The sequence below is a fragment of the Microcaecilia unicolor genome, chromosome 7, assembly GCF_901765095.1.
Source record: "Microcaecilia unicolor chromosome 7, aMicUni1.1, whole genome shotgun sequence".
NCBI classification, from domain to species: Eukaryota; Metazoa; Chordata; class Amphibia; order Gymnophiona; family Siphonopidae; genus Microcaecilia; species Microcaecilia unicolor.
In genome coordinates this window covers 94,596,356-94,623,470 of record NC_044037.1, presented here as the reverse complement: position 1 = coordinate 94,623,470, position 27,115 = coordinate 94,596,356, and the positions used below count along the sequence as shown (strand labels likewise).

At 46.6% G+C, this 27,115-nt stretch overlaps 1 protein-coding gene across 1 annotated transcript; it reads left to right on the top strand.

Moving 5' to 3' along the window:
* Positions 1 to 3,332: 3,332 nt before the first annotated feature.
* On the top strand, positions 3,333 to 23,000 carry LOC115475016 (olfactory receptor 5A2-like). Its single transcript, XM_030210755.1, has 2 exons — positions 3,333 to 3,341; positions 22,116 to 23,000. The coding sequence occupies exons 1-2, from the start codon at positions 3,333 to 3,335 to the stop codon at positions 22,998 to 23,000; spliced, it is 894 nt and encodes a 297-aa protein (XP_030066615.1).
* Positions 23,001 to 27,115: the final 4,115 nt, after the last annotated feature.

The following is a 27,115-nucleotide window of genomic DNA, read 5'->3' as shown; positions in this document are numbered from 1 at the left end:
CTGTCTTGGAGTGAGTGCAAATTTTTACATTAGCATTTGTATACTTTTGGGGATAATTCTGGATGCCTATTTTAAAAAGGCACAAAGAGGGGCATTTTCATATGATGTCTCAGTCTGACTTTGGACATTTTGCTCTAAATTGTAAATATAGCCATTTTCAAAACAGCAAAACATCTGGCTTTTTTTAAGTGGTCACTTGCTTGATGTTCTTATATTCTGTGTGTTTATCTTTTTAGTCCATTTTCCAAAAAAAATTGTCCATGTGAAAAACACACAAAATGAAGCCATTGGGATGTAGGAGGAGCCAGCAATCTTAGTAGACTGACCAATGGGGCATCCTCAGGAGCATAGGAGTCAGCTTTTCAAAATGATTGGGGGTGATGAAAGTTTTTTTAACAGACAGTGCGTTTCCCCCCCCCCCCCCCCCCCCCCAGAACCTTAAAATCCTGTTGCTGCAGTCTTCCCCTGGGCAGTGGCAGCACCACTCATGGGCTGCCTGCAACCTGCACCAGGACTTCTTCCCTGAACAGTCCCACCCCTCAGTCCCCCTGTACTGTGCAAATATAAAGAGATGCAAATTTCAAAAACTGATATATTTCAATCACTTTACTATAGGTTAACAAATACAATGTGATATCTTTTTATTGGACTAAATATATTTTTCAGTTAGCTTTCAGAGGCCAAAACCTCTTTCCTGAAGTCATGACAGTATACTGCTGTTATGGTATTCTGTTCTGACTTAAGAAAGGAGGGTTTGGTCTCCAAACATTAGTCAAAAATGTATTAAAATTAGTCCAATAAAGATATCACCTTATTTCCATTTTCTGTATGTATTAAGACAGCTAACACACTACTTTATCCTAAACTAAAAATCTTTGTTGTCTGGCCGTTTACTGTTTCTAATTGTGTTGATCCTAGTCTCTTATTTCTTTTATCCTCGAGTTTAACTCTCCCCCTTTCCATCCAGTCTCTGCTCCCTCTCTCCCCCTTTCCATCCAGCATCTATTTTCTTCATCCATGTGTAGTTTTTCTCTTCTTTTCCCTTTCCCTCATCTCCGTTAGTATGCATCCCCTTCCTCTTTCTTCCCTCCTCTTCACCCATATGCATCTCCTTCGTCTCTCTTCCCTCTCCTCCATCCATGTCCAGCATTTCTCCTCTCTCTCTGCCCCTCCATCCATGTCCATCTCACTTCCTCTCTCTTCCCTCCCCTCCATCCATGTCCAGCATTTCTCCTCTATCCCCTCCATCCATGTGCATCTCCTTCCTGTCTTCCCTCCCCTCCATCCATGTCCAGCATTTCTCCTCTTCCCTCCCCTGCATGTGCATCTACTTCCTCTGTCTTTCCTTCACTCCATGTGCAACATTTCTCCTAGCTCACCTCATGTTGGCATGCACTACACGTGTATAGAGCCTAATGCACCTTTGTAAAAGGACCCCTTGATGTGCTAATTCCTAAATTTATATAGTGTTCCTCTACTCCCCGTATAGTGTTGGAAAAACTAAAATTACCCCATAGATTTGAGGGACTTAATCCCTCCCGATTTTAAAAATTAGCATTCGGCATTCCAAATGTCTAAGGTTAAATATTTGTATTAATCTGATTTTGATTCTAATGTTCCTAGATACAGTGGAGGAAATAAGTATTTGATCCCTTGCTGATTTTGTAAGTTTGCCCACTGACAAAGACATGAGCAGCCCATAATTGAAGGGTAGGTTATTAGTAAAAGTGAGAGATAGCACATCACAAATTAAATCCGGAAAATCACATTGTGGAAAGTATATGAATTTATTTGCATTCTGCAGAGGGAAATAAGTATTTAATCCCTCTGGCAAACAAGACCTAATACTTGGTGGCAAAACCCTTGTTGGCAAGCACAGCGGTCAGACGTCTTCTGTAGTTGATGATGAGGTTTGCACACATGTCAGGAGGAATTTTGGTCCACTCCTCTTTGCAGATCATCTCTAAATCATTAAGAGTTCTGGGCTGTCGCTTGGCAAGTCGCAGCTTCAGCTCCCTCCATAAGTTTTCAATGGGATTAAGGTCTGGTGACTGGCTAGGCCACTCCATGACCCTAATGTGCTTCTTCCTGAGCCACTCCTTTGTTGCCTTGGCTGTATGTTTTGGGTCATTGTCGTGCTGGAAGACCCAGCCACGACCCATTTTTAAGGTCCTGGCGGAGGGAAGGAGGTTGTCACTCAGAATTGTACGGTACATGGCCCCATCCATTCTCCCATTGATGCGGTGAAGTAGTCCTGTGCCCTTAGCAGAGAAACACCCCCAAAACATAACATTTCCACCTCCATGCTTGACAGTGGGGACGGTGTTCTTTGGGTCATAGGCAGCATTTCTCTTCCTCCAAACACGGCGAGTTGAGTTCATGCCAAAGAGCTCAATTTTTGTCTCATCTGACCACAGCACCTTCTCCCAATCACTCTCGGCATCATCCAGGTGTTCACTGGCAAACTTCAGACGGGCCGTCACATGTGCCTTCCGGAGCAGGGGGACCTTGCGGGCACTGCAGGATTGCAATCCGTTATGTCGTAATGTGTTACCAATGGTTTTCGTGGTGACAGTGGTCCCAGCTGCCTTGAGATCATTGACAAGTTCCCCCCTTGTAGTTGTAGGCTGATTTCTAACCTTCCTCATGATCAAGGATACCCCACGAGGTGAGATTTTGCGTGGAGCCCCAGATCTTTGTTGATTGACAGTCATTTTGTACTTCTTCCATTTTCTTACTATGGCACCAACAGTTGTCTCCTTCTCGCCCAGCGTCTTACTGATGGTTTTGTAGCCCATTCCAGCCTTGTGCAGGTGTATGATCTTGTCCCTGACATCCTTAGACAGCTCCTTGCTCTTGGCCATTTTGTAGAGGTTAGAGTCTGACTGATTCACTGAGTCTGTGGACAGGTGTCTTTCATATAGGTGACCATTGCCGACAGCTGTCTGTCATGCAGGTAACGAGTTGATTTGGAGCATCTACCTGGTCTGTAGGGGCCAGATCTCTTACTGGTTGGTGGGGGATCAAATACTTATTTCCCTCTGCAGAATGCAAATAAATTCATATACTTTCCACAATGTGATTTTCCGGATTTAATTTGTGATGTGCTATCTCTCACTGTTACCAATAACCTACCCTTCAATTATGGGCTGCTCATGTCTTTGTCAGTGGGCAAACTTACAAAATCAGCAAGGGATCAAATACTTATTTCCTCCACTGTAGGTACTGTTTGGAAGTTTGCAATTCATCCTGTCCTATTGAACCTCCTCCCATCTATGAAGAAATATCACTGTTCCAATGATTTATGCATTCTGAAACTCATCTCATGCACTATGAACAAGGTAATGTCTTTCTTAAATTATAAATGTTCAGATAGTGTTGATAATTCCTCATTTCAATGTAAACTTTCCTCTAAGATAAGAAAAATATGCTGTTCTGCAAATATTAATTTGGTCTTGTCCTCAATTAATTTCAAATGGTAATCCAGTTTCTTTTCAGGAAATATGTCAGTGCTTTGCCCTCCAACCTAACCAAGGGGTCCTTTTACAAAGGTGTGCTAGTGTTTTTAGCACGCACTAATGATTAGCATGTGCTAAATGCTAGAAATGCCCTTAGGAATGAATATATGGGTGTCTCTAATGTTTAGTGCATGCTTATTTTTAGCCTGCCTTTGTAAGAGACCCCCAAACTGAATTAATGGCAACAAATCTCTCAGCTAATTCAATGTCAATGTCCTTTCAAAATATATCCACCTGCTCCAACGTTTTAATATTTTGCCAAAATTATTATTATTTATTATTATTTATTGCATTTGTACCCCACGTTATCCCACCTTTTTGCAGGCTCAATGTGGCTTACAGAGTGTTGTAATGATGCAGTCAGAGTGTTGTTATGACAAAATCTATTACTACATCTTAAATGTGCATCCAAGGTCTGTAAATCCCTTCAAATACACAAGGACCTAGTTGTGCTCAAGCATAATCTTAGACTTGGGAAAAGGAATCAAACACTTCTTTATCCTCTAGGGAATGGAACTTTTTTAGGACTATAATTATGCATCCCTTTATTCAATCCTCATACTTTATTATACACAAAGCATTCTGGACTCCAGCTAAATTGGCAAAATTGCCACAAATACTATCAGATCAGTGCAGGTCATGCCAAAAGGAATCTAGGAGTCTGTTCCATACTATCTTTCATTGCATCAACTTAAAATCCTACTGTTCCCAAATCTGGGAATAAATCTCAATAATCTTCTCCATTACAAACCAGCTACCGTATAAAATTAGTATAATGTGCTAAATTCTTCATCTCTAGGCATTTCAGTTAATCCAAAATATGCGAAAGTGTTTGTTATAATGCTTATTTTAGCCATTCATATTGTTGTTTTAAACTGGGAAAATAATCTGAAGGCCTCATGACATGTATGATGGAACACTTTATGTGCATATAGGAAATATGAGGAGGGAGTGGCCTTCAAAAGAGGTCATTTAACCTCCTTCCATAGCGTGCCTACCTGGTAGTAATTTTGAAGTTGGCGCACACTCATTCCAGTGGTAACAAATCATTTTCTATTTTCTACCGCAAGGGGCATTCCTGGCGGTAATCAAGAGCATGGCCATGTTGGTGCATGCTGCAGGGTTACTGCACAGATAGCGCATGAACCCTTCCTGCTAGGTCACCAAAAGCACGTACCGGCACTTCTACAGGCCACTTTTTACCACTGCTTAGTAAAAAGGCCTGTATGAAAATTAGATGTGCATGTTATAGAATAGGGTGTAGGGTAGATTCATGCTTAATTTCCAATGACTGCCAATTAAGAGCTTGTTAACACCAATTATTGATTGTTATCACCAATTTAGTTAATTTCTTTGCACATGGATTATTGATCCATATACAAAATTGAATGCCTATCTTTGTCTGACCTATACACAATCCTACCCACTCCCCAAAGATACTTACACATGATTACAAACAGCATCAATAGGTAAAAAGGATTTGAGCCTGCCTTTCTTGGTTCTCACTACCATAACTATCCTACTCCTCCAGTTGTTTTTTTTTTTTTTGGGGGGGGGGGGGTGGGTTGTTGGGGTTTTTTTTACACATAAGTAGCTTTTAAATGGCTGAAAGGCTTTTGAAAATTGTCCTGTATTAGATAATTTCATTGACTAGACCACAATATGTACAGAATATGGCCTAATTTTGATGGGCCTAAAGGTGTATGATCATGTTCAGTCAGTTCATTGCACATTACTTTGGCTGTCAGTTCAGGCAAGAATTTTGTTTAAAACTTTGACTTTGGCCTTCAAAGTCCTGGATGGTGGTCTTCAAGCAGCAAAACTAGGTAATCTCTGGAAAGGCTTTTGGTGGTTCCTAGACCAACGCTGGCTGAAACTGTAACTAAACTATTTTCATGCTCTGCCACAAACTTTGGAATGCCCTTCTCCATAGTACTTCATTTTTAGAAAACAGATTAAGGCTTGGATCTACAATCATTTTTACATTTTAATGATTCTGGGATGTTTGGTGATGTTTTGGACTTATTATTATTATTATTATTTATTGCATTTGTATCCCACATTCCCCCACCCATTTGCAGGCTCAATGTGGCTTACATAGGTTTGTTGACATTGTCATACCAAGATAACAGATACAATTAGTAATGTGGAGCGATCAGGTAGGGAGGGGGGGGGGAAGAAGGAAGGGAGTGATTAGGATAGTTGTATAAGGTGAGCTTTCATAATTGAGTGGGTTGGTGAGGTGACTTAGTAAGATTATAGGTATTCATTGTAGGCCTTGTTGAAGAAGAATGTTTTCAGAGATTTTCAGTGAGCAGTTAAGGCATATTGTTGAAGATTTATTTTATTATTTATAGACATGTGGTGTATCTGTAATGATTTTTACATTTAATGAAATATTAATATGGTTATACAATGCATTTATTATTATTCTATGATATCAGGAACATGGTAAAATTGAACATCTAACAAATATAAAGAAATACATTTTTCACTGGTGCTTTATAACATGCATTTTGTTGGAAATTCATAGGTGTCTTGGACATATTTCTACTTTAGTCATTGTTTGTGCTTCTGATAATCAACTGTATTTGGGTTATACAACATATTTTCTTTCCAATGTGGAAGATCATTGTCATTGCCCCAAAGTGTGCCTTTGAAATATGATGACCAAACATTTTGCCAAGTCTTGCGTGAAATGAACAGATGTAAATATATTATGATAATAAAATAATAGCAAATGTATTTCATGTTTTCTTGCCAAATGCCCTTCAAAGTGTGCAACAGAGAAAGTTTAAAATAATAAAATTATTCTCCCAAAGATAAAAAAGATATTCGGCTTCTAGCCAGCTTACCTTATACCAACAAAACCTAGTAATATAACACTTTTGTGCTTACATATGTAAATTACTCTACTTCTGTGCATGTTATTATGGAACTGGTGTTATCTACATATACACTCACCCCAGATAGAACAGATCTAAATTTTATATACTCAGAGGGGCATAATCGAACGGCGCCGGAGAAATACATGGCCGGCGATGTATTTTGGCGGCGCCGCAAACAGCTGGCCAGACCCGTATTTTCAAAAAAGATGGCCGGCCATCTTTTGTTTCGACAATTCGGTTCCAGCCAGCCAAATGCTTTGGATTTGGCCGGGGTTTGAGATGGCCGGCTTTGTTTTTTAGCGATAATGGAAAGTTATGTCGGCCATCTCAAACCCCGGCCAAATTCAAGGCATTTGGCCGTGGGAGGAGCCAGCATTCTTAGTGCACTGGCCCCCCTGACATGCCAGGACACCAACCAGCCACCCTAGGGGTCACTGCGGTGGACTTCAGAAAAGCTCCCTCGTGCATAGCTCCCTTACTTTGGAAGCTGAGCCCCCACAAACCCACTACCCACAAATGTACTGCACCCACTAAAATTGCTCCAGGGACCTGCATACAGCCTCTAGGACTTATTGCTGCTGTATAACTTTGACACACCAGTTCACACCTGAAGACTAATCTCTCTGAAAAAGTCCTTTCTTGAAATAAGCACGTTTACTTACAGTTAACTGCAGATCAGAGGTTGTGCCCCACTGGCAAAGAGTCCCCTGGTACTAAGATTAGCAGTAGGTCAGAGCTGGCACAATGGTATACAATGCCCTCTTTCAGCACCATGCAAGGTAAGAACTACGTTCTCTAACGTGGGTAACACAGGAAAGGGAACTAAAACTGGCTTACAAAAATGGCCACTACCGCATGGACTACAACAGGAAACAAAACAGGGCACACTCTGACCTGGTTGTCAGGGGGGAAAAGCACCATGGGAGTAGAGCCCAGTACCCTACACCCAACACAATGCATTGGTAATGTGACTCTGCAGGGCACCTAACAGAGAAGGTGTCACATTCACCCGAGAGCCACATCACAACCAGGGAAAGGCTGTCGGAGGATACAACACATTCTGCTGTCATGGAGGTGGGTACGGCATTTGAGGCTGGCATACAGGCTGGCAAAAAAGGTTTTTAGTTTTATTTTTTTAGTTTGGAAGGGGGTTTGTGACCACTGGGGGAGTATGGGGAGGTCATCCCTGATTGCCTCCAGTGGTCATTTGGTCAGTTGGGGCACCTTTTTGAGGCTTGGTCGTGAAAATAAAAGGACCAAGTAAAGCCGGCGAAATTCTGCTTAACGCCGCTTTTTTTTCCATTATTGGCGAAAGCCGGCCATCTGGTAGCCACGCCCATGCCCGCCCATGTCCCGCCTTCGCTAATCTACTGACACGCCCCCTTGAACTTTCGCTGGCGAAGCGACAGGAAAGCTGCGATGCTGTCAAAAATGCCACTTTCCATTATACCGATTTCGCCGCTTTTCCGAAATTGCCGGCCATCTCCTGATTTATGTCGGGAAATGGTCGGCGACCACTTTCGAAAATAAGCTGGTCAAATACCACAGCCCAATTAGATCTAATAGAACTCTGTGAATATAAATATTGCATATAGGGCAAACTCTACTCCTATACATTGTACACTCTTTTTATATATAGGGGGAGAAAAACCTTAGTGGTTGCAACAGCCCAAAATGTCATAGCCACATTGAACCTTTCAGCTTCACCACAATCATTGGTCAAAACAACCTGTATTTTTAATACATTTTTCTCATCTAATAAATCATATTCTAATAAACCCTGAAACCTTTACAATGTTTTCATTCCATTCTCAGTTTTCAAACGCAATTAGTATATAGAGGTCTGATAAGCAAGTACAACACTTATCTTATGGGAAAGGCTCTCTAGGCCATTTAGAGCTTCATCAGGAGCCAGCACATATCGACCCCTCCTTCTCTGAGCAGGTCGCATTAATCTTGTGTTGTAACTTCCATATAAATTAACACAGCAAAATTCACCAGAAAGCAATGAATAAGGGCTGTGGTACTTTATATGGAATTTACAACACGGGATAAATGTGACCTGCTCTGAGAAGGAAATTTGTGCTTAATTTCCTTTATAGAATACTAGCAGAACAGGTGAAATATGCCCCTATAATTTAAGAACGAGTATGTACAACAGCCACAGAGCCAGAGATATGTGCATAACTTACAGTATTCTATCAATTATGTGTATATGTGTGAGTTCCACCTATGCTCTTCCCAGACTCTATCATATATATGCCTATCTGTCAAATACATAGGGGCCAATATTCAGCTGGCAGGAGGCAGCTTACAAACCTGCTGCTCAATTTTGGGCCATTTTCAGTGACCAGCACTGAATATTCCTTTTTTCCCCCTATTTTAACTTAACTGGCTAAGCCAATGGTTCCCAAACCTGGTCCTGGAGGCACCCCAACCAGTCAGGTTTTGAGGATAACCACAATGAATATTCATGAGAGACATTTGTATGCACTGCCTCCACTGCATGCAAATCTATCTCACTAATATTCATTGTGGATATCCTGAAAACACTAGATAGGGTGCCTCCAGGATCAGGTTTGGGAACCACTGGGCTAAGTGAATATTCAGCATTGGTTAGTTCAGTTGATAGGAGGGGAAAGATAGGTCAGTGCTGAATATTGCCAGTTATCAAGCAATATACCTGGTTAACCTTTTAGCACTGATCGCGAGCGAATATTCAGTGGAGATAACTGGTTATCTCACTCTGAATATTTGTGGTTAGGTGCCGAAACATTATTTAACCAGTCAGCGGCCATTTCTGGCCAGTTATATATTTTTAAATATCAGGTGGATAGAATGAAAGGTAATTATATATTGTGATAAGGAAGAGGCTGTCCTACCCTGGTCAGGCCCCTAGAGGGCGCGGTTCCCCTAAAATGTCCAGGGAGAAGGGCTGGTGAGTTGCTGAAGGGAGCCAGAATGGGGAGGTACAGCTGGAGGTCGCTAGGACCGGGGAGAGTCCTGGAGGTGGAAACAGGTGCAGCCGGTTATGGGCTGGGTCCTGTTTGGCCATTAAACACTTAATACCCCACCTGAGGGGTGAGGGGGAGAAGGAGAGCTAGCAGTGGGAAGAAGAGAGCTGGTAGCTGAGGCAGGAGGTCCCCATGTGAAGTACTGGCTGAGCCCTTTGGACTGGTGGTGAACTGTGTGCAAAGCAAGGAAGCTGGCTGGGGTAAGAAGGCCCTAGAGTGCCAGGATAAGAACTATGTGTTCAAAGAGGTACTGTGTGTCCCAGATGAAAAGACTGTGTCTAGAACAGTGAAGAGGTACTGTGGGTCCCAGATGCAAAGACTGTGTCTAGAACAGTGAAGAGGTAATGTGTGTCCCGGAATAAGAACTATGTGTTCCAAGAGGTACTGTGTGTCCCAGATGAGAAAAGACTGTGTGGCTAGAGCGGGGTGCTACAAGGAGGGACTGGGTGTCCGGGACTGAGTTAATATTGAGAAAAGACTGTGTGTCTAAAACTGTGTGCTACCAGTGAAGGAGTGGAACGCCGGTACTACCTGAATACTACTGAGCAACAGGACAACCTCATGTTTTGTGCCTACTGATGGACTTTTACTTATGCACTCTACCTCTGCTTTTGGCTGTTTGGCCACACCTTATTACTGCACTGGACATTTGTGCCTTATCCAGTTTTACTGTTTACTAACAAGACAAGTTTGCTGTTTACTAATGTACAGACAGAATGCAGGGCTATTAGATATATAGCTTGTAACAGTAGTTTGCAAGGCCTATACAAGACCAGCTTGCACGTAGCAACGCCATCTGAATAGGCGACCTTGGAGGGTGCTGACACCCCCCTGCATTCCTGAGCCGCACCTTATCTCCTGTGCTAGAAAGGAGCATTGTGTGTACAGAATAAGCTGCTAAGTTTCGTTTTTCTTGCCAGTATCATTTCAGTGTTATGACGTGTGTACGTACTGGGACTACAATTTTGTACTGTAAGAACTACAAATGTTTACTGCGCATGACAGTTGTGACGTGTAAGGGGCCAAATGCGCAGGCCCAGTAGGGAAGTATAAATGTAAGCAGTCAGATGATTTATGACACACAGTGTCCCGAGGCTACTCGGTGCTGTTCACTTGCTAGCAATAAAGTTGCCTTATTTGGAACCAAAATTTGCCTTTCGTCTCCTGATTTCCCACCTGTTTCATTGGCGACCCAGATGGGACAGAAGTAGAAAGGGGAATCGGATTATATTCTTCCCCTCCCCCACTGCAGTCGGATCGGGTCATCGATTCCCACCCGAGGAGGTGGTGAGTGGCCACCGCTGATTTCAGCGTCCATCTCCCGGAGGAGGGCCGATCCACTCCGCCTGACTGTAGAGGGGGCTGTGTGGTTCCGACAAGGCACCTTTTTCCATTTCAGGGAGAAGCGCACGACGGCGCGGCCTGCGACCCCGGCGGACAGGCGAGTATACTCTACGTAGTGACCGGCCCAGTAAGGACCGAAGAAGAGGCGTGATCACCCTCTTTTAGCCAGTGACTAATACGGACTATTGGTATCCGACTAGGTCCCGAAACTCACTAGGCTCCGGCGACGAAACCGAGCGGCGAACGAACGGGGGGGTTTCTTGTGGCGTATGAAAGTGTGTGAGTGGGCTTGCAGTTCCAGGCCGGGCGACCGCGTCCTGGTCAGGCCGAGTGTTGACCCTTCTGTGTCTGGTGGAACGAGACCCCTTACTCCTCCACCTCCCCTTTCCCCCTTTGTCCGTCACCTGTCCTTTGGCACTCAGGTTAGGATGGGCGGGGGTGGGTCTTCACCGTTAGATTTAATGACGGAACACTTTAGCGAAGTGTTCGACCTAGATAAATGTAGCAGGGCCGGGATGATACAGAGATGTCAATTTATGTGGCCAGGGCTAGGAATTGCTGGATGGCCCCCGGAAGGGTCATTCGAGTATGAAAAAGTGGCGGCGGTCATGAATATTGTTATAATTGAGGGAAACCCAGGCTGTCCCGAGGACATTCCATACATAGAAGCGTGGTTGGATGTAGTCCGGGATCCGCCGGCTTGGGCCCAACGGAAGGTAGAAAAGGCCGCCCTTATGTTGGTAAAGCAGAGAAAAGGCCGGAAAACCAAGCTTAGAACCCTGCCGACCCATGCCTTCGCTCTCCAAAGCTCGGCAACCGCTGCCGTCCCGAAGGCCGCAGGGACCGCCCCCATACGGCCTACCGCCCCTAGCACTGAAGCCACTGAGACCACGCCCCCTGCTACCAGAGTCAAGGCAGGAACTACGCCCAGTACTACCAACACACTTTCTAGGAAAAAACCCCCAAAGAAAACCGCAGGGAAAGTTCAGGGTTCGGCCGAGAAGAAGCCTCCAAAAGCCCCGATACTTGCTACGGCGGAAGCATACGAAGACGACATTGCACCGCCGCCCTATGCTCCTATGTACCCTGACCTTACGGGCCTAGCAGAAGGCCCCGCTGACGCCGAGACTTCCGGGTCAGAGTCGGACACCGGGGAGACGTCCCGTCCAGCCTCACCTGAGTCACCTGGCCTCACAACCACACGGAAGAGTAAACGGGTTGTGAAGAACATTACTCGGTTCCCCCAATCGAGTCCGCAACAGGCCCTTCCGTCCAGCCGAAAAGGGGGAACCTCCCACTTATTCCCAGTTCGACAGTCCACCACCTATACCCCTAACCCGGCGGAGGGGGGGGGCCAGCCCATCGAATCAACAGTTTATAGCCACGTTCCCTTCTCAAGTGCCGATTTGTATAACTGGAAATTCCATGGGCCGTCCTACGACCAGAAACCCGAGCAGCTGATAGAGCTGGTGGAAGGCATTATATACAGTTATAATCCAACTTGGGCAGACCTTAGGCAGTTGAGCGCCCACATCCTGACCTCTGAAGAACGCCGCCTTTTACAACAAAATATGGAGCAAGCCATCCGGGATGCGAATCCGGCCCATGCCAATTTACAGAACCTACTAGAAACGGAGGCGCCCATCGCTGCCCCCACGTGGGATTACCGAACCGCCGAAGGCCAAACCTTTATCCGCCGATACCAGCAGGCGTACCTGGCCGCCTTAAAGAAGGGGAAGCAGAAGGTTACCAACATGGGAAAAATCCACAGTGTGGTCCAACAAAAGGACGAGAGTCCAGGGGACTTCCTTGAACGACTTATGGAAGCATTTAGGAGGCACAGCCCGATAAATCCTGAGGACCCTAAGAACCTCCCAACCGTGGTTATGAGTTTTGTTAGCCAGTCAGCACCGGATATACGAAGAAAGCTACAGAGAACAGAGGGGTTCGAAGGGATGAGCCTCAGCCAACTGAAAGCTATAGCTGATCGCGTGTTCGGATATCGCGACCAGGAGGAAAAGGTGGAGGCCCGGAAGGAATCGACCAGACGGATGCGGGAGAAGGCAGATGTGTTGGCTACGGTGCTGGAAGAACGAATGAGGTCTAGACCAAAGGGGAGGGGCAGGAGAACAAGAGGAACGCGGTCCCCCATAGGGCGTAACCAGTGTGCAAATTGCCGACAAGAAGGACACTGGTGGGCTGATTGTCCAGAGGAGATACGGGACAACCCGAGAGAAGAGGAATCATGGGACCGGCAGAGAGAGGAGGAGACCGGCGACCGCACGGGGGCCCCTAGGCGAGGCCGTGGAAGGGGCCGAAGAGAGAGAGGACGGGATGACCGGAGGGAATGGCAGATGGCTGTGGACGCTACCCGAGACGGCACAGCATGAAGAAACCGGGAGGGCAGAGTCCCCACTGACCCTCTGGTGGAAATTCGGGTGGGGACAGAATCTATGAGGGCCTTACTAGACACAGGGGCCCAGCGATCTGTTATCACCACTGCCATAGCCCCAGCCACGAAAGAAACTATACCAATTGTGGGAGCCTCCGGGAAATCCCTTGCGGCCCCCCTCCTCAAAGAGCGCCAAGTCCAGATCGGAGGGACGATGGTGTCCCATCAGTTCATACACATCCCTGGATGCCCGGTCCCCTTGATTGGTCGAGACCTACTCTGTAAGCTCCAGGCCACCTTGAAGTTCAAGACTACGGGTGAAGTGGAAGCTCGCTTTGAAGATCGGCCAGTAACACTTATCTGTCCAGTAAGAGAAGAATGGAGACTACATGTTCCCCCAACTGTGGGACCCGGCGACTGCCGTTACGACCAGAACACCCCTTTCGCCCAGCAGAGGCGGGCCATAATGGATGAAGTGCCTGATGTATGGGCGGAATTGAACCCCGGCGGACTGGCCGTTAACGCTATCCCCATCTGGATTGAGCTCAAACCAAATGCTCAAGTTGTCAACCAAGGACAATACCACATCCCCTATGCAGCCCGGCATAGTATGCATACACATCTACAGAAACTCCTTCAACAGGGAGTCCTTAAACCAATCAGATCCGCATGGAATACCCCATTGTTGCCCGTTAAGAAACCAGGAACATCCGAGTACAGACCCGTCCAGGACCTGAGGAAAGTCAACAACCAGGTAGCCGACATAGTTGCCCTCGTATCAAATCCATACTCCATCCTAGCCCAAGTGCCATCTCAGACCAAGTGGTACAGTGTCATTGATTTGAAGGACGCCTTCTTTTCCATCCCTCTTGCTGTCGACAGCCAAAAGTTGTTTGCCTTCACGTGGGAAGACTTGCAGACGGGAACCAAGCAGCAATACACATGGACCCGTCTTCCCCAGGGGTTCAAGAACTCGCCTACCCTCTTCGGCGACCAACTCGCCCAGGACCTGAAGACGTATCAGGACGAGTATGGGCCGGTCGTCCAATACGTGGATGACCTGTTGGTGGCCCGTGAAACGTACACCGAATGTGCTGAAGCTACACTTTACCTCTTGAAGACCCTGGAAGCCCAGGGGTACCGGGCCAGTCGCAAGAAGGCACAGATATGCGAGATCGAAGTCGAGTATCTGGGGTTTCGCCTCCGAGAAGGAACCCGAAGGCTCGGTATCCCCCGAACCCAAGCCATCCGCAACCAACCCACTCCTGCAAATAAGAAGGAACTACGGGCACTCCTCGGAGCCGCTGGATATTGCCGCATTTGGATCATTAATTTTGCTGTCCTGACCCAAGACTTGTACGCCAAACTGAAAGGACCTGAACTCGAGGGCCAAGATCTCCGGTGGGAGAAAAGCGAACTGAAAGCCCTTCAGGACCTCAAGGAGGCCCTTGTGGCCCCACCAGCGCTCGGACTGCCAGATGTGACTAAGCCGTTCTACTTGTTCATCGACGAAAAGAAGGGATTGGCACTTGGAGTCCTTACCCAACTGGTCGGTACCTGGCAACGCCCTGTAGCATACCTCTCCAAGAGCATGGACAACGTGGCACGAGGATGGCCGGGCTGTCTCCGAAGCATTGCAGCGGCCTGTCTCCTGATACACGAGGCCAATAAACTCACATTCGGCCAAACACTTTTTGTGACCACACCCCACACCATCCGCGGCCTACTCGAGAGCCACGGACCCAGATGGATGACCAACTCCCGATTGGTCAAATACCAAGCCCTCCTGTGCGAAAATCCGGAGGTGCGAATCCTGGACACGACCAACCTCAATCCTGCCACCCTCCTTCCGGCCCCTGAACCACCACTCCACGACTGTGAAGAGGTAATGGCCACTGTGCACTCGAGCAGACCTGACCTGAAGGATCAACCCTGGCAAGGGGGCATCACCCTTTTTACCGACGGAAGCAGCCAGGTGATAGAGGGAATTCGAAGAGCTGGCTATGCGGTGGTATCTGAGGACCATGTGATCGAGGCTATGGCTCTGACACCCGGAACATCAGCCCAGAAAGCGGAGCTAATCGCCCTCACCAGAGCCCTCCTGTGGGCTGAAGGAAAAGTTGTCAACATTTACACCGACTCCAAATACGCTTTCCTCACCCTCCAGGTGCACGGAGCCTTGTACAAGGAGAGGGGATTTCTGACGGCTGAAGGGAAAGGACTTGCAAATGCCGCTGAGATCTGCCAATTACTCGAGTCGGTATGGAAGCCGAAGAAGGTGGCCGTGATGCACTGCAGGGCCCATACTGGAAGAACGGACCCTATCGCCCGGGGAAATCAGCGGGCAGACGACGCTGCAAAAAGGGCAAGTCAGCTCCCCTACTCCTCTCACCCTTCTGACCCCGTACTCGTCGTCCAGCTCCCTACGGAGACCCCTATTTACACCCCCCAAGAAACGGAATGGGCCCAACAGGAGGGTCTACAGTCACGCAATGGCTGGTGGATACTACAGGATGGGCGCATATGGATACCCGAAGCCTTGGCCTGGACGGTGGCCAAGGAGGCTCACGACCGCACCCACCTGGGAAGGGACGCCCTGGGGCGCTTACTTGAGAAGACCTACTACATCAACAAACTATCCCTGTGGACCAAAAACGCTTCCAGCCGATGCGCGACTTGTGCCCGGAACAACCCTCGAACGGGGCCCGGCCCTATGCCAGGACATGTTCTCCGAGGCACCCGCCCTTTTCACGTGTGCCAGATTGACTTCACACACATGCCCCCGGCGCGCGGCTACAAAGCTATCCTCGTCGCCGTGTGTACCTACACCGGATGGATTGAAGCCCAGCCTACTAGAACGGAAATGGCTAAAGAAGTTACCTCCCTACTGCTTCATCAAATCCTACCCAGATACGGCCTCCCCAAGCAAATAAACTCTGACAACGGTCCCGCCTTCGCTAGCGAAGTAACACAACAGCTCAGTACCAGACTGGGCCTCGATTGGAAGTTGCATTGTGCCTGGAGACCCCAAAGCAGTGGAGTAGTGGAGAGGGCTAACCGATCCCTGAAGAACCAGCTAGCCAAGCTATGCCAAGAAGCAAAAGCCAAATGGCCCGACCTGCTTCCACTGGCCTTGCTGCATCTTAGGTGTACCCCCAAGGCTACCGGCCTTACTCCCTACGAGATGATGTATGCTAGGCCACCACCACTACCCTCCTTTCCCGACTCCTTGCAGATACAGGGTGAGAGTTCCTTAGTGAAACAGATGAGAGCCTTACACCAGGTAGTGCAAGACATCCAGCAGTACACTGAAAGAGTAGCTCCCTTGGTCCTCACCAATCCTACGCACAGGTTCAGGGTGGGAGACGAGGTCTGGGTAAAAGAGTGGGATGAATCTGACTGCCTAAAGCCAAAGTGGAAGGGGCCCTCCCTTGTTCTCCTAACGACCTCCACCGCTGTTAAAATTGCAGGAAGCCCAGTGTGGATACATTGGACCCGATTGAAGCCTGCTGCTCCCACTAGCAGCACCCTGAAGCGTTGGACTGCGCACCAACATCCTGACGCTCCATTACGGCTGACTCTAAGAAAGACGTAAACCACCAGATTCATGTCTGCCCAGCAACAGGAACTCAGTTTCTGGACCCACTGCGTTTTTGGCTCTCTCTTTATCGCAGCCATAATCGTGGGCCTTATCATCTTCTTGCTGCAAAGGCTCGGATACCTTCCACCGCATATATGATGCTGAGCCTACTACTCCTCCTTTGCTCAGTCCCGAGCTATTACCCCTTGAGCCAGAACTGTACTGAATGTTTGCGCCTCGTGCGCCACCGTATAGAGGGAGGATATCACCTAGTCACTACCCTCATTCACCAGACGCAGCCCCCGGAAGGCGATTGCCAGTTTCTCCCGACTTGTGCCCTCATCACTCCGAATGGCCTCCAACAGTTCCACAGATGCCTCCAAGGAAATCTCACTATCTGCCACAGCCCTACCAAACCAAGATACTACAATGTCACCCTCAGCGTAGGACTCCCTGCGTATGTGGCCGGACCTCCGGGAGTCGAGGGAGATGGCATTCTGTATTACATTAATTCCACTCGTATCCTTGTCGGTGGCATCCAAACTGTAGCAACCCTCACCTTCGACGTCTGTGCCGCCATGGACAAGCACCCTTGGTCTCGCAAGTGTGGTAGCCAGAGTTGGCGCGAGGCATACGTTAAGGACCACAAGTATGTCTGCCCCTTCAGTCCAGACATGAGATGCTGCTCCCCGTGGGTGTGGCTCCCATGCGCCGGCGACACTCGAGCCTCGGGCTGGGACCGAGTCTGTGCTTATACGGGAGGAGGATATGCCGGATGCGCCGGCCTGGGCGAATTTCGTCGAGGTTCTGGTAACTATGTGTCCCTAGACTGGCCCATCCGAGGACACGACATGCACTGGAGAGGAACGTGGGGCCTCGGCATTGACGGCGGAGGAATGGATCCGTTGACATATATTACCATATATCAGAATCTCGAAACGAAGCCTCCTACGCACTACCAGACTACTGTTGTCGGCTACCAAGACGTATTTGATGAAATTGCTCGTGCTGAGCAGACCGAGACTAAATTCCCCATTTCCCCAGAAGCCCGAAATATGTTCCTCAATTTGGCTGAAAACATCGCCCTCTCCCTCGGAATTGCCAACTGTTTCGTCTGTGGAGGCACTGACATGGGTGAACAATGGCCCTGGGAAGCGAGAGAGATCCGACAACACACATGGGATGCACTCAACACCACTAACATTACCTTTCCCCAACGGCCGAAGCCGTATGAATGGGCCCTGAGAACAAATATCATAGGTACCCTCTGCGCTAGTCGAGCGCCATCGAAGCGTTACTCTGTACCAGTGGGAGACTCTGCTTGTACGGGGGTTCTTCAGTATAATGGCAGCCGGACGACCTGGTGGCAAACGGACAACCTGCCCGCCCCGGAGCCTATCTGGACAGAACCCACCTTGAACATGACATGGACATACGGAGGGAACGCTTCCCTCAAGTGGGTAGCCCCGGCGGGCTACTACTATATCTGCGGACGCAGGGCCTATGAACAACTCCCGACCCGCTGGTACGGTACCTGCCTCTTGGGCACGGTCCGACCTAGTTTTTTCCTTCTGCCCATACAAGTCGGCGAAACTTTGGGTATCCCCCTATACGTGGAAAAGGGGCCTGATAACCCTACCCGACGAAAACGGTCTTTCCCAATCATCAAGCCCAAAGTACAGATTGGAGACTGGAAGGACAACGAGTGGCCGCCTGAACGTATCATTCACTACTATGGACCGGCCACATGGGCTGAAGATGGTACATACGGGTACCGCACCCCTATCTACATGCTAAATCGCATTATTTGCCTACAGGCCGTACTCGAAATCCTCACTAACGATTCTGCCCTGGCCCTCAATATCCTAGCTCGACAGAACACTAAGCTCATTACCGCCGTCTACCAAAATCGCTTGGCTCTTGACTACCTCTTAGCCCAGGAGGGCGGGGTGTGTGGCAAGTTTAACCTCAGTAATTGCTGCTTACAGATTGATGACCAGAGCCATGTCATCAGAGAGATAACTGACCGGATGGTCAAACTAGCCCACGTCCCCGTCCAGACCTGGAACAGTGCGTGGGATTGGACTTCCTCCCTCACCAGCTGGCTCCCAACCTCCGGGAGCCTGCAAGGCCTCCTCGTCATGGGTGGCCTGTTCTTGCTGTCTTGCCTAATAATACCTTTGTCTCTTCCCTTAGTTTTCAGGTGTCTCCGCTCCACCATGGAAAGCATCGCTGACCGCCGTGCTGCTGCCCAACTTATGGCTCTCCAGATGTACTCCCCCATTCCCCAGTCTGATGAAGCTGACGATGAAGCACCTTGTGGCTGATGTGCACTTTGAACCCCCTGAGTCACTAAATGGGCCATCACCCTTGTGCCAGCAAAAGACCGGCTACAAAGGGGGGGGGATTCCACTAGGGGCCCTCCGTCTCAACCCCGGCGAAGCAACCACCGGCTGCGCAAGGGCTTAGGGCTCGCTTGCTGCCTCCCTCGCTAACTATCCTTGTCCTTTCTTTCCTTTTCAGGGTTTATGGAGGTGATACTCTCCACCAGAATGGATGTTCAAGTATCAAAAGGGGGGAATGAAGGAGTGGAACGCCGGTACTACCTGAATACTACTGAGCAACAGGACAACCTCATGTTTTGTGCCTACTGATGGACTTTTACTTATGCACTCTACCTCTGCTTTTGGCTGTTTGGCCACACCTTATTACTGCACTGGACATTTGTGCCTTATCCAGTTTTACTGTTTACTAACAAGACAAGTTTGCTGTTTACTAATGTACAGACAGAATGCAGGGCTATTAGATATATAGCTTGTAACAGTAGTTTGCAAGGCCTATACAAGACCAGCTTGCACGTAGCAACGCCATCTGAATAGGCGACCTTGGAGGGTGCTGACACCCCCCTGCATTCCTGAGCCGCACCTTATCTCCTGTGCTAGAAAGGAGCATTGTGTGTACAGAATAAGCTGCTAAGTTTCGTTTTTCTTGCCAGTATCATTTCAGTGTTATGACGTGTGTACGTACTGGGACTACAATTTTGTACTGTAAGAACTACAAATGTTTACTGCGCATGACAGTTGTGACGTGTAAGGGGCCAAATGCGCAGGCCCAGTAGGGAAGTATAAATGTAAGCGTCAGATGATTTATGACACACAGTGTCCCGAGGCTACTCGGTGCTGTTCACTTGCTAGCAATAAAGTTGCCTTATTTGGAACCAAAATTTGCCTTTCGTCTCCTGATTTCCCACCTGTTTCACCAGGAGGGACTGGGTGTCCGGGACTGAGCTAGTACTGAGCCCAAATGCCTGGGGGAAAGGGCTCAGGGGGAAGAAATCTATCGGTATTGAACTGTGCAAGAAGAAATGTTTAAAATGGAAGATTGCACTGAGTATGAAATGGTTAAGCTGGAAGAACTGTTCAAGCTTGTGAAAGTGGTTGAAGCTAAAAGAGGTGTGCCCCATGGGCTGGAATAAAGATTTGCATGAAAAAAATCCTGTTGATAAGACCTGACTCTGTTTGCCTTTTTGAGAACCAGGTCACCCTGAGTAGAAAGGGGTAGGATCTTAATTTGCATAAAATCTGCATACTGAGAACCAGCTCACCCTGAGTGAAAGAGGGACCTGGGATCCTGAGGTGGGAGCTTCATCATCTTCACAATAGCCTCATCAGTTTTACAATATTTACAGAATCACTTAGGGGGTCTTTTACTAAAGATTAGCTTGAGTTATCTGCAGCAGGGCCCATTTTATTCCTGTAGGCCCTGCTGCAGATAACTCAAGCTAATCTTTAGTAAAAGATCCCGTTAGGCAACATTTCAGGGTTTAAACACTTATACGCCGCTAACGGTAATATGTAGGCCACATTCAGCCTGCAAATAGGTGGGAAAATGTGGGATACAAAAGCAACAAATAATAATAATATGTACATATATGTCTTTATTCTTATCATTTGAATGCATAATCTGAATGTAATTGTTAGTGCCTGCTTTATAGAATTACCTCAGAGAGCATACTCACATTTACACTTTTTTTGGAGTAGGTGTAAATTTCTGTATTGGCATTTGTACACTATTGAGACGGGATATGGAAGCCTAATTAATAAAGGTACATGGAGGTGCATAATCGAACGCGAACGCCCATCTCCATGGGCGTCTATCTCCGAGAATGGGTACGTGAAGGGGCGGGACAGACCATATTTTCGAAAAAAATGGGCGTCCATCTTTTTTTCGATAATACGGTTTGTGCCAGGCAAATGCATTGGATTTGAGCGGATTTGAGCTTGGTGGTATACAAATCCAAGGCATTTTGTTGTGGGAGGGGCCAGGATTCGTAGTGCACTGGTCCCCCTCACATGCCAGGATACCAACCAGGCACCCTAGGGGGCACTTGTAACAATGAAAAAAAAATTACAATACCTCCCAAGTCCATAGCTCCCTTACCTTGGGTGCTGAGCCCCCCAAATCCCCCTCAAAACCCACTGCCCACAAGTCTACACCATTACCATAGCACTTATGGCTGAAGAGGGGCACCTAGATGTGGGTACAGTGGGTTTTGAGGGCGGTTTGGAGGGCTCCCATTTACCACCACAAGTGTAACAGGTGGGGGGGGGGGGGGGGGGGATGGACCTGGGTCCACCTGGCTGATGTCCACTGCACCCATTAACAACTGCTCCAGGGACCTGCATACTGCTGTGATGGAGCTGGGTAAGGCATTTGAGGCTGGCATACAGGCTTGAAAAAAAAGTTGTTACATTTTTTTTTTGTTGGTGGGAGGGGGTTAGTGACCACTGGGGGAGTCAGGGAAGGTCATCCCCGATTCCCTCCAGTGGTCATCTGGTCATTTAGGGCACTTTTTTGGGACTTGTTCATGATAAAAAAGGGTCCAAAAAAAGTGACCCAAATTCACGCTAAAAACGCCTTTCTTTTTTCGATTATCGGCCGAGGGCGCCCATCTCTCCTCATCTGATAAAAACGCCCCAGTTCCACCTTCACCATGCCTCCGACACGCCCCCGTGAACTTTGGCCATTTCCGCGAGAGATTGCAGTTGAAGATGCCCAAAATCGGCTTTCGATTATACCGATTTGGGCGCCCACAGGAGAAAGGCGCCCATCTCCCGATTTGGGTCAAAATATGGGCATCTTTCTCTTTTGAAAATAAGCTTGATAGGTTTCTATATCGTCTTTATCAAATAGACTTAAACTAGGCAACGTTTTGGACATCCTACATAGATGTCCTGCTATAATGTCAAGCCTTTAGATATATTTGTTTTAATTTTATGTTTTGTCTTTCTTATTCCAACAGCTATCAGAATGGGAGAAATAGAAAAAATGAATCGCACCAAGGTTACAGAATTCATCATTCTGGGATTCTATGAGTAGCCTGAGATGCAGCCCCTCCTTTTCCTTCTGTTTTTGATTATTTATTTGATGTGCTTGTCAGGGAACCTTCTTATTATATTCACAGTGTGCTCTGATTCCCATCTGCATAGCCCCATGTTCTTCTTCCTCTGTAACTTGTCCTTCCTAGAAATCTGTTATGTGACTGTCACAGTGCCTAAGTTGTTAGCAGTGCTCATAGCACAGAATAAGACCATCTCTTTCATGCAGTGTTTGATCCAGATGTACATGTTCATGGCCTGCACAGATGTTGAGTGCTACCTTCTTACCGCCATGGCTTATGATCGCTATGTTGCAATCTGTAAACCCTTGCATTACACCATTATTATGAACAAGAAAGTCTGCATTATTCTAGCTATTGTTTCATGGTCATTTTCATTTCTAATTCCAGTTCCTCATTTTACTTCAATATCACAGTCATCTTTCTGTAGCTCCCATAAAATTAACCATTTCTTCTGTGATATGACAGCATTGATGAGTCTGTCTTGTTCGGGGACCTATGTCATTGAAACTTTAACTTATATTGAAGGTTCACTTTTAGGTTTTTCCCCACTTATATTAACAATTATATCATATGTGTACATTATTTCTGCCATATTAAGAATCCAGTCTGCTAAGGGTAGACAAAAGGCCTTTTCTACCTGTTCCTCTCACCTCACTGTCGTTCTATTATTTTATGGGACCTCTTTTGGTGTGTATATGAGACCCCAGACTGCTTACTCCACGGATCTTAACAAACTGCTTACTGTAGTGTATATAACTGTAATACCACTGCTCAACCCCTTGATTTATAGTTTAAGAAATAAGGAACTGAAAGAAACATTATGGAAAACAACCAGAAGAACTATTTTCTTCCAGAATTGTTAAAATGCTGCACACATTTCAACAGAGAGTAAACAGTATGGGTGGTAAATTCATAGGAGAGTGTCTGTATGAGATGTCAAAAAGGTTGCTTATTACAAATTTTATAAAGATGACATAGAGGGGCATAATCGAATGTCGCCGGCGATCTATTTTGGCGGCGGCGCTACAGCTGGCCGGAACCGTATTATCGAAAAAGATGGCCGACCATCTTTTTTTTCGATAATACGTTTTAGCCCGGCCAAATGCCAGAGTTCGTTGGGTTTGAGATGGACGGTTTTGTTTTTCAGAGATAATGGAAAAAAATGCCGGCCATCTCCAACCCGGCGACATCCAAGGCATTTGGTCATGGGAGGAGCCAGCATTTGTAGTGCACTGGTCCCCCTGACATGCCAGGACACCAACTGGGCACCCTAGGGGTCAGTGTGGTGGACTTCAGAAAAAGCTCCCACATGCATAGCTCCCTTACCTTGGGTGCTGAGCCCCCAACCCCCCCCCCCAAAACCCACTACCCACAAATGTACAATACTACCGTAGCTCTTAGGGTTGAAAGGGGCAACTACATGTGGGTACAGTGGGTTTTGCAGGGCTCCCATTTACCAGCACAAGCGTTACAGGTAGGGGGGATGGGCCTGGGTCCGCCTGCCTTAAGTGCACTGTGGTACCCACTAAAATTGCTCCAGGGACCTGCATACATGCAGGCCTCTAGGACTTGTTGCTGCTGTATAACCTTGGCACACCAGTTGACACCTGAAGACTAATCTCTTAAAAAAAAGTCCTTTATTTGAATAAGCATGTTTACTCACAGTTAACTGCAGATCAGAGTTTGTTCCCCACTGGCAAAGAGTCTCCCTGGTACTGAGATGAGCAGTAGGTCAGAGCTGGCAGAATGGTGTACAATGCCCTCTTTCAGCAACATTCAAGCTAATAACTAAGTTCTCTAACGTGGGTAACACATGAAAGGGATCTAAAAGTGCCTTACAGAAATGGCCACTACCACATGGACTACCAGCAACAAAACTGGACCAGTTAGCAGGGGGAAAAGCGCCATGGGAGTAGAGCCCACTAACCTACACTCACCACAATGCATTGTTGATGTGACTCTGCAGTGCACCTAACAGAAAAGGTGTCACACTCACCCGAAAGCCACATCACAACCAGGGAACGGCTGTCAGAGGATAAAACACATTCTGCTGTCATGGAGGTGGGTACAGCATTTGAGGCTGGCATAGAGGCTGGCACAAAAGTGTTTTATTTTTATTTTTTTAGTGTGGGATGGGGTTGGTGACCACTGGGGGAGTACGGGGAGGTCATCCCCGATTCCTTTCGGTGGTCATCTGGTCAGTTGGGGCACCTTTTTGAGGCTTAGAAGTGAAAATAAAAGGACCAAGTAAAGCCGGCGAAATACTGCTTAACGCCGCTTTTTTTTCCATTATCCGCGAACGCCGGCCATCTGGTAGCCACACCCATGTCTGTCCATGCCCGCCCATGTCCCGCCTTCGCTACGCCGCCGACACGCCCCCTTGAACTTTCACCGGCAAGGCGACAGGAAAGCGGCGATGCTGTCAAAAAAGCTGTTTTTGATTATACCGATTTGGCCACTTTGGAGAGATCGCCGGCCATCTCCAGATTTATGTCAGGAAATAGCCAGCGATCACTTTCGAAAATAAGCCTGATAGGTGCCCATATATGTTCACAGAGCTGCCAAGTTACCCATTACAGGAGGGAGACTTTTTTGCTGGTCCAAGTTTTAAACTTCCATTCCACAAGAGAGTAGTATTTGTAGTCCATTATTCTGCCCATTGAAATCAGTGCTGCAGGTCCCATAATGCACCAGGATGAGGTTGGCAAAATTCATGACCACTTTAATACTTAGGGATCAATTCAACTCTAATATCTGTACAAAAATTCATGACCAGCCAAAAATTTTCCCTCCTAGAATGGGTAACTTGGCAGCTCTGCATTTATAAGATAGGCTTGTACTATGACTTCCAGTAGTGTAGAAATATGCAACTTGATGCCTTGAATTGATTTGTTTTGTTTTATCCTCTTTTTATCTTGATTTACTTACCGCTAAAAACTCAATAAAGTTTGTTTAATTACTACCCTTTGTCTGATTATTGTCTACTTTTTCTCTACATGTGAATACTTTCATCTGTATTCAGGATGGTCAGTTTCATAAAAGACCATTTCTTCATTTAGCCCTCTGTGAATAGGTTTCTGAGGGGAGCTATTTCTGAAATTAGTGCTCTAGTAGTAAACCCAATACTTTTACCTAGGAACAAATGAATACACAAAGACAAACAGTTTGAAAGTTTACTCAACAATCTAATTTAAGAGATAGGCAAAGATAAATTCATCAAATGCATAATAACCGTACACAGGAATTTTCCACAAGGCCAGCAATACCAGAAAATTATATATTTTTGAGCAAGTGTGAGGTAGGGGTACAATCTCCAGTATTCTGCAGCAGAATTTTAATAAGCTATAGCATTTCTCGGCACATTTCCATAAATGTGCATGTTTTATTAATTTTGTTCTGTTAGGGGGAAAAAAAAGTCATTTTCTGTGACTTCTTATGTGCCCAGTCTATTTGTACCCTTTTAGAGGGAAAAAGATCCTAGTGATGGGGACTGAGAAGAGAGGAGGGGGACAGAGAATAGGGGAAGGGGAAAGAGTCTTGGAGATAGATGACATAAGTGATTCTAGAAGAGGGAACTAGAGAAAAGATTTCATACAGATAGAATAGAGGGATAGACAATGGAAGGGAATTGGACCACAGAAGGAGTGCAAAATAGGATGAGTCTGGGAACTAGAAAGGAAAGTGAAAGAGAAATAGGAGAGGAGGATTATGGAAGAGAAAGAAAGGATTATCATTTATAGTTTACTAGAATTTACTATCCTGCTCAACCAAACTTGCAGACCTGAGTGGTTTACAAAACCAAGGGTACATAAACAGGCAGAATGGAACTACAATATAGATAGGAAAGGAATAAATCATACACACATAGAAGGAGGCATAAGCTATGGAGCAGCGAGTAGGGAGGGTCATAGAAGGCAAAAAGGGAAAAGGAGAGGGAGGGAGGGAAGGAGGGGAGAGAAAGAAAAGCCATGAGTGTGAATTTGATTCCCCCTGTAGTGAACCAGAGAAAATTAAATGCTTGATTAATGAGCCAGCTTTTTATAGCAGTCTTGAAATTTTTGAATGATGATTCAGCATGAATGGTTAGTGGAAGAGAATTCCAATAGAAAGGAAAGGCAAAACAAAAATGCTTAATGTCTTGTAAATTCTAACTGGGCAGCTTTTGGGCTTGGGAGAACAAGCTGATGATTCTTAATTGACCAAAGAAGATGAGCCAGGGAATATGGAATGGTCTGTGATGGTAGATAATCTGGAAGACCTAATGTGTGGGTTTTGAATGTCAGTGTGAGTGACCTGAAAATGACCCATTTCTCAATAGGGAGCCAAAGAAATTTCTGGAATAAGTGAAAAACGTGATCGAACTTATGTGCATGAGTTAGTAATCTTATAGCAGTGTTTTGCATAGATTTGTCTTTTTAGGTTTGTGTGCAAGAAATCGAGGTGGATTATGTTGCCATAATCAAGTCTGGTTACAAACTATGAAAGGACAAGGGAGTGAAAAGTCTTTCGATCAAAGTACCGCCAGACTGACTGCAATTGTTAGAGGACCAGGACACTGGTTTTGGCTAAGTGGGAGATTTGCTGAGTAAAAGTGTGATGAGAGTCAAGTGTGACTCCCAGATACTGGAAAGAGTTAACTGACTGAATAGAGATACTGCCGAGAGTTAGAGGGAATGTGGTAAAAGCAGTTAGCTTTGCTGGTTTATAAAAGATTTGGATAGCTTCCTAAAAGAAAAGTCCATAAGCCAGTATTAAGTTGGACTTGGGGAAAATCCACTGCTTATTTCTAGGATAAAACATATATGGCTTTGCTTTCTCCAATGATAAAGTATAAACTACTAAAATATGTATGGATGGGAGAAAGCCACTTAGAACAACGAGGTGGAGTCTCATATCACTTAGCACGGTTTCTCATATCACTCCCATGGTGAATCTAAGCTCGTTCCTCAATCTTTAATCATTGACTAAACCACCTCCA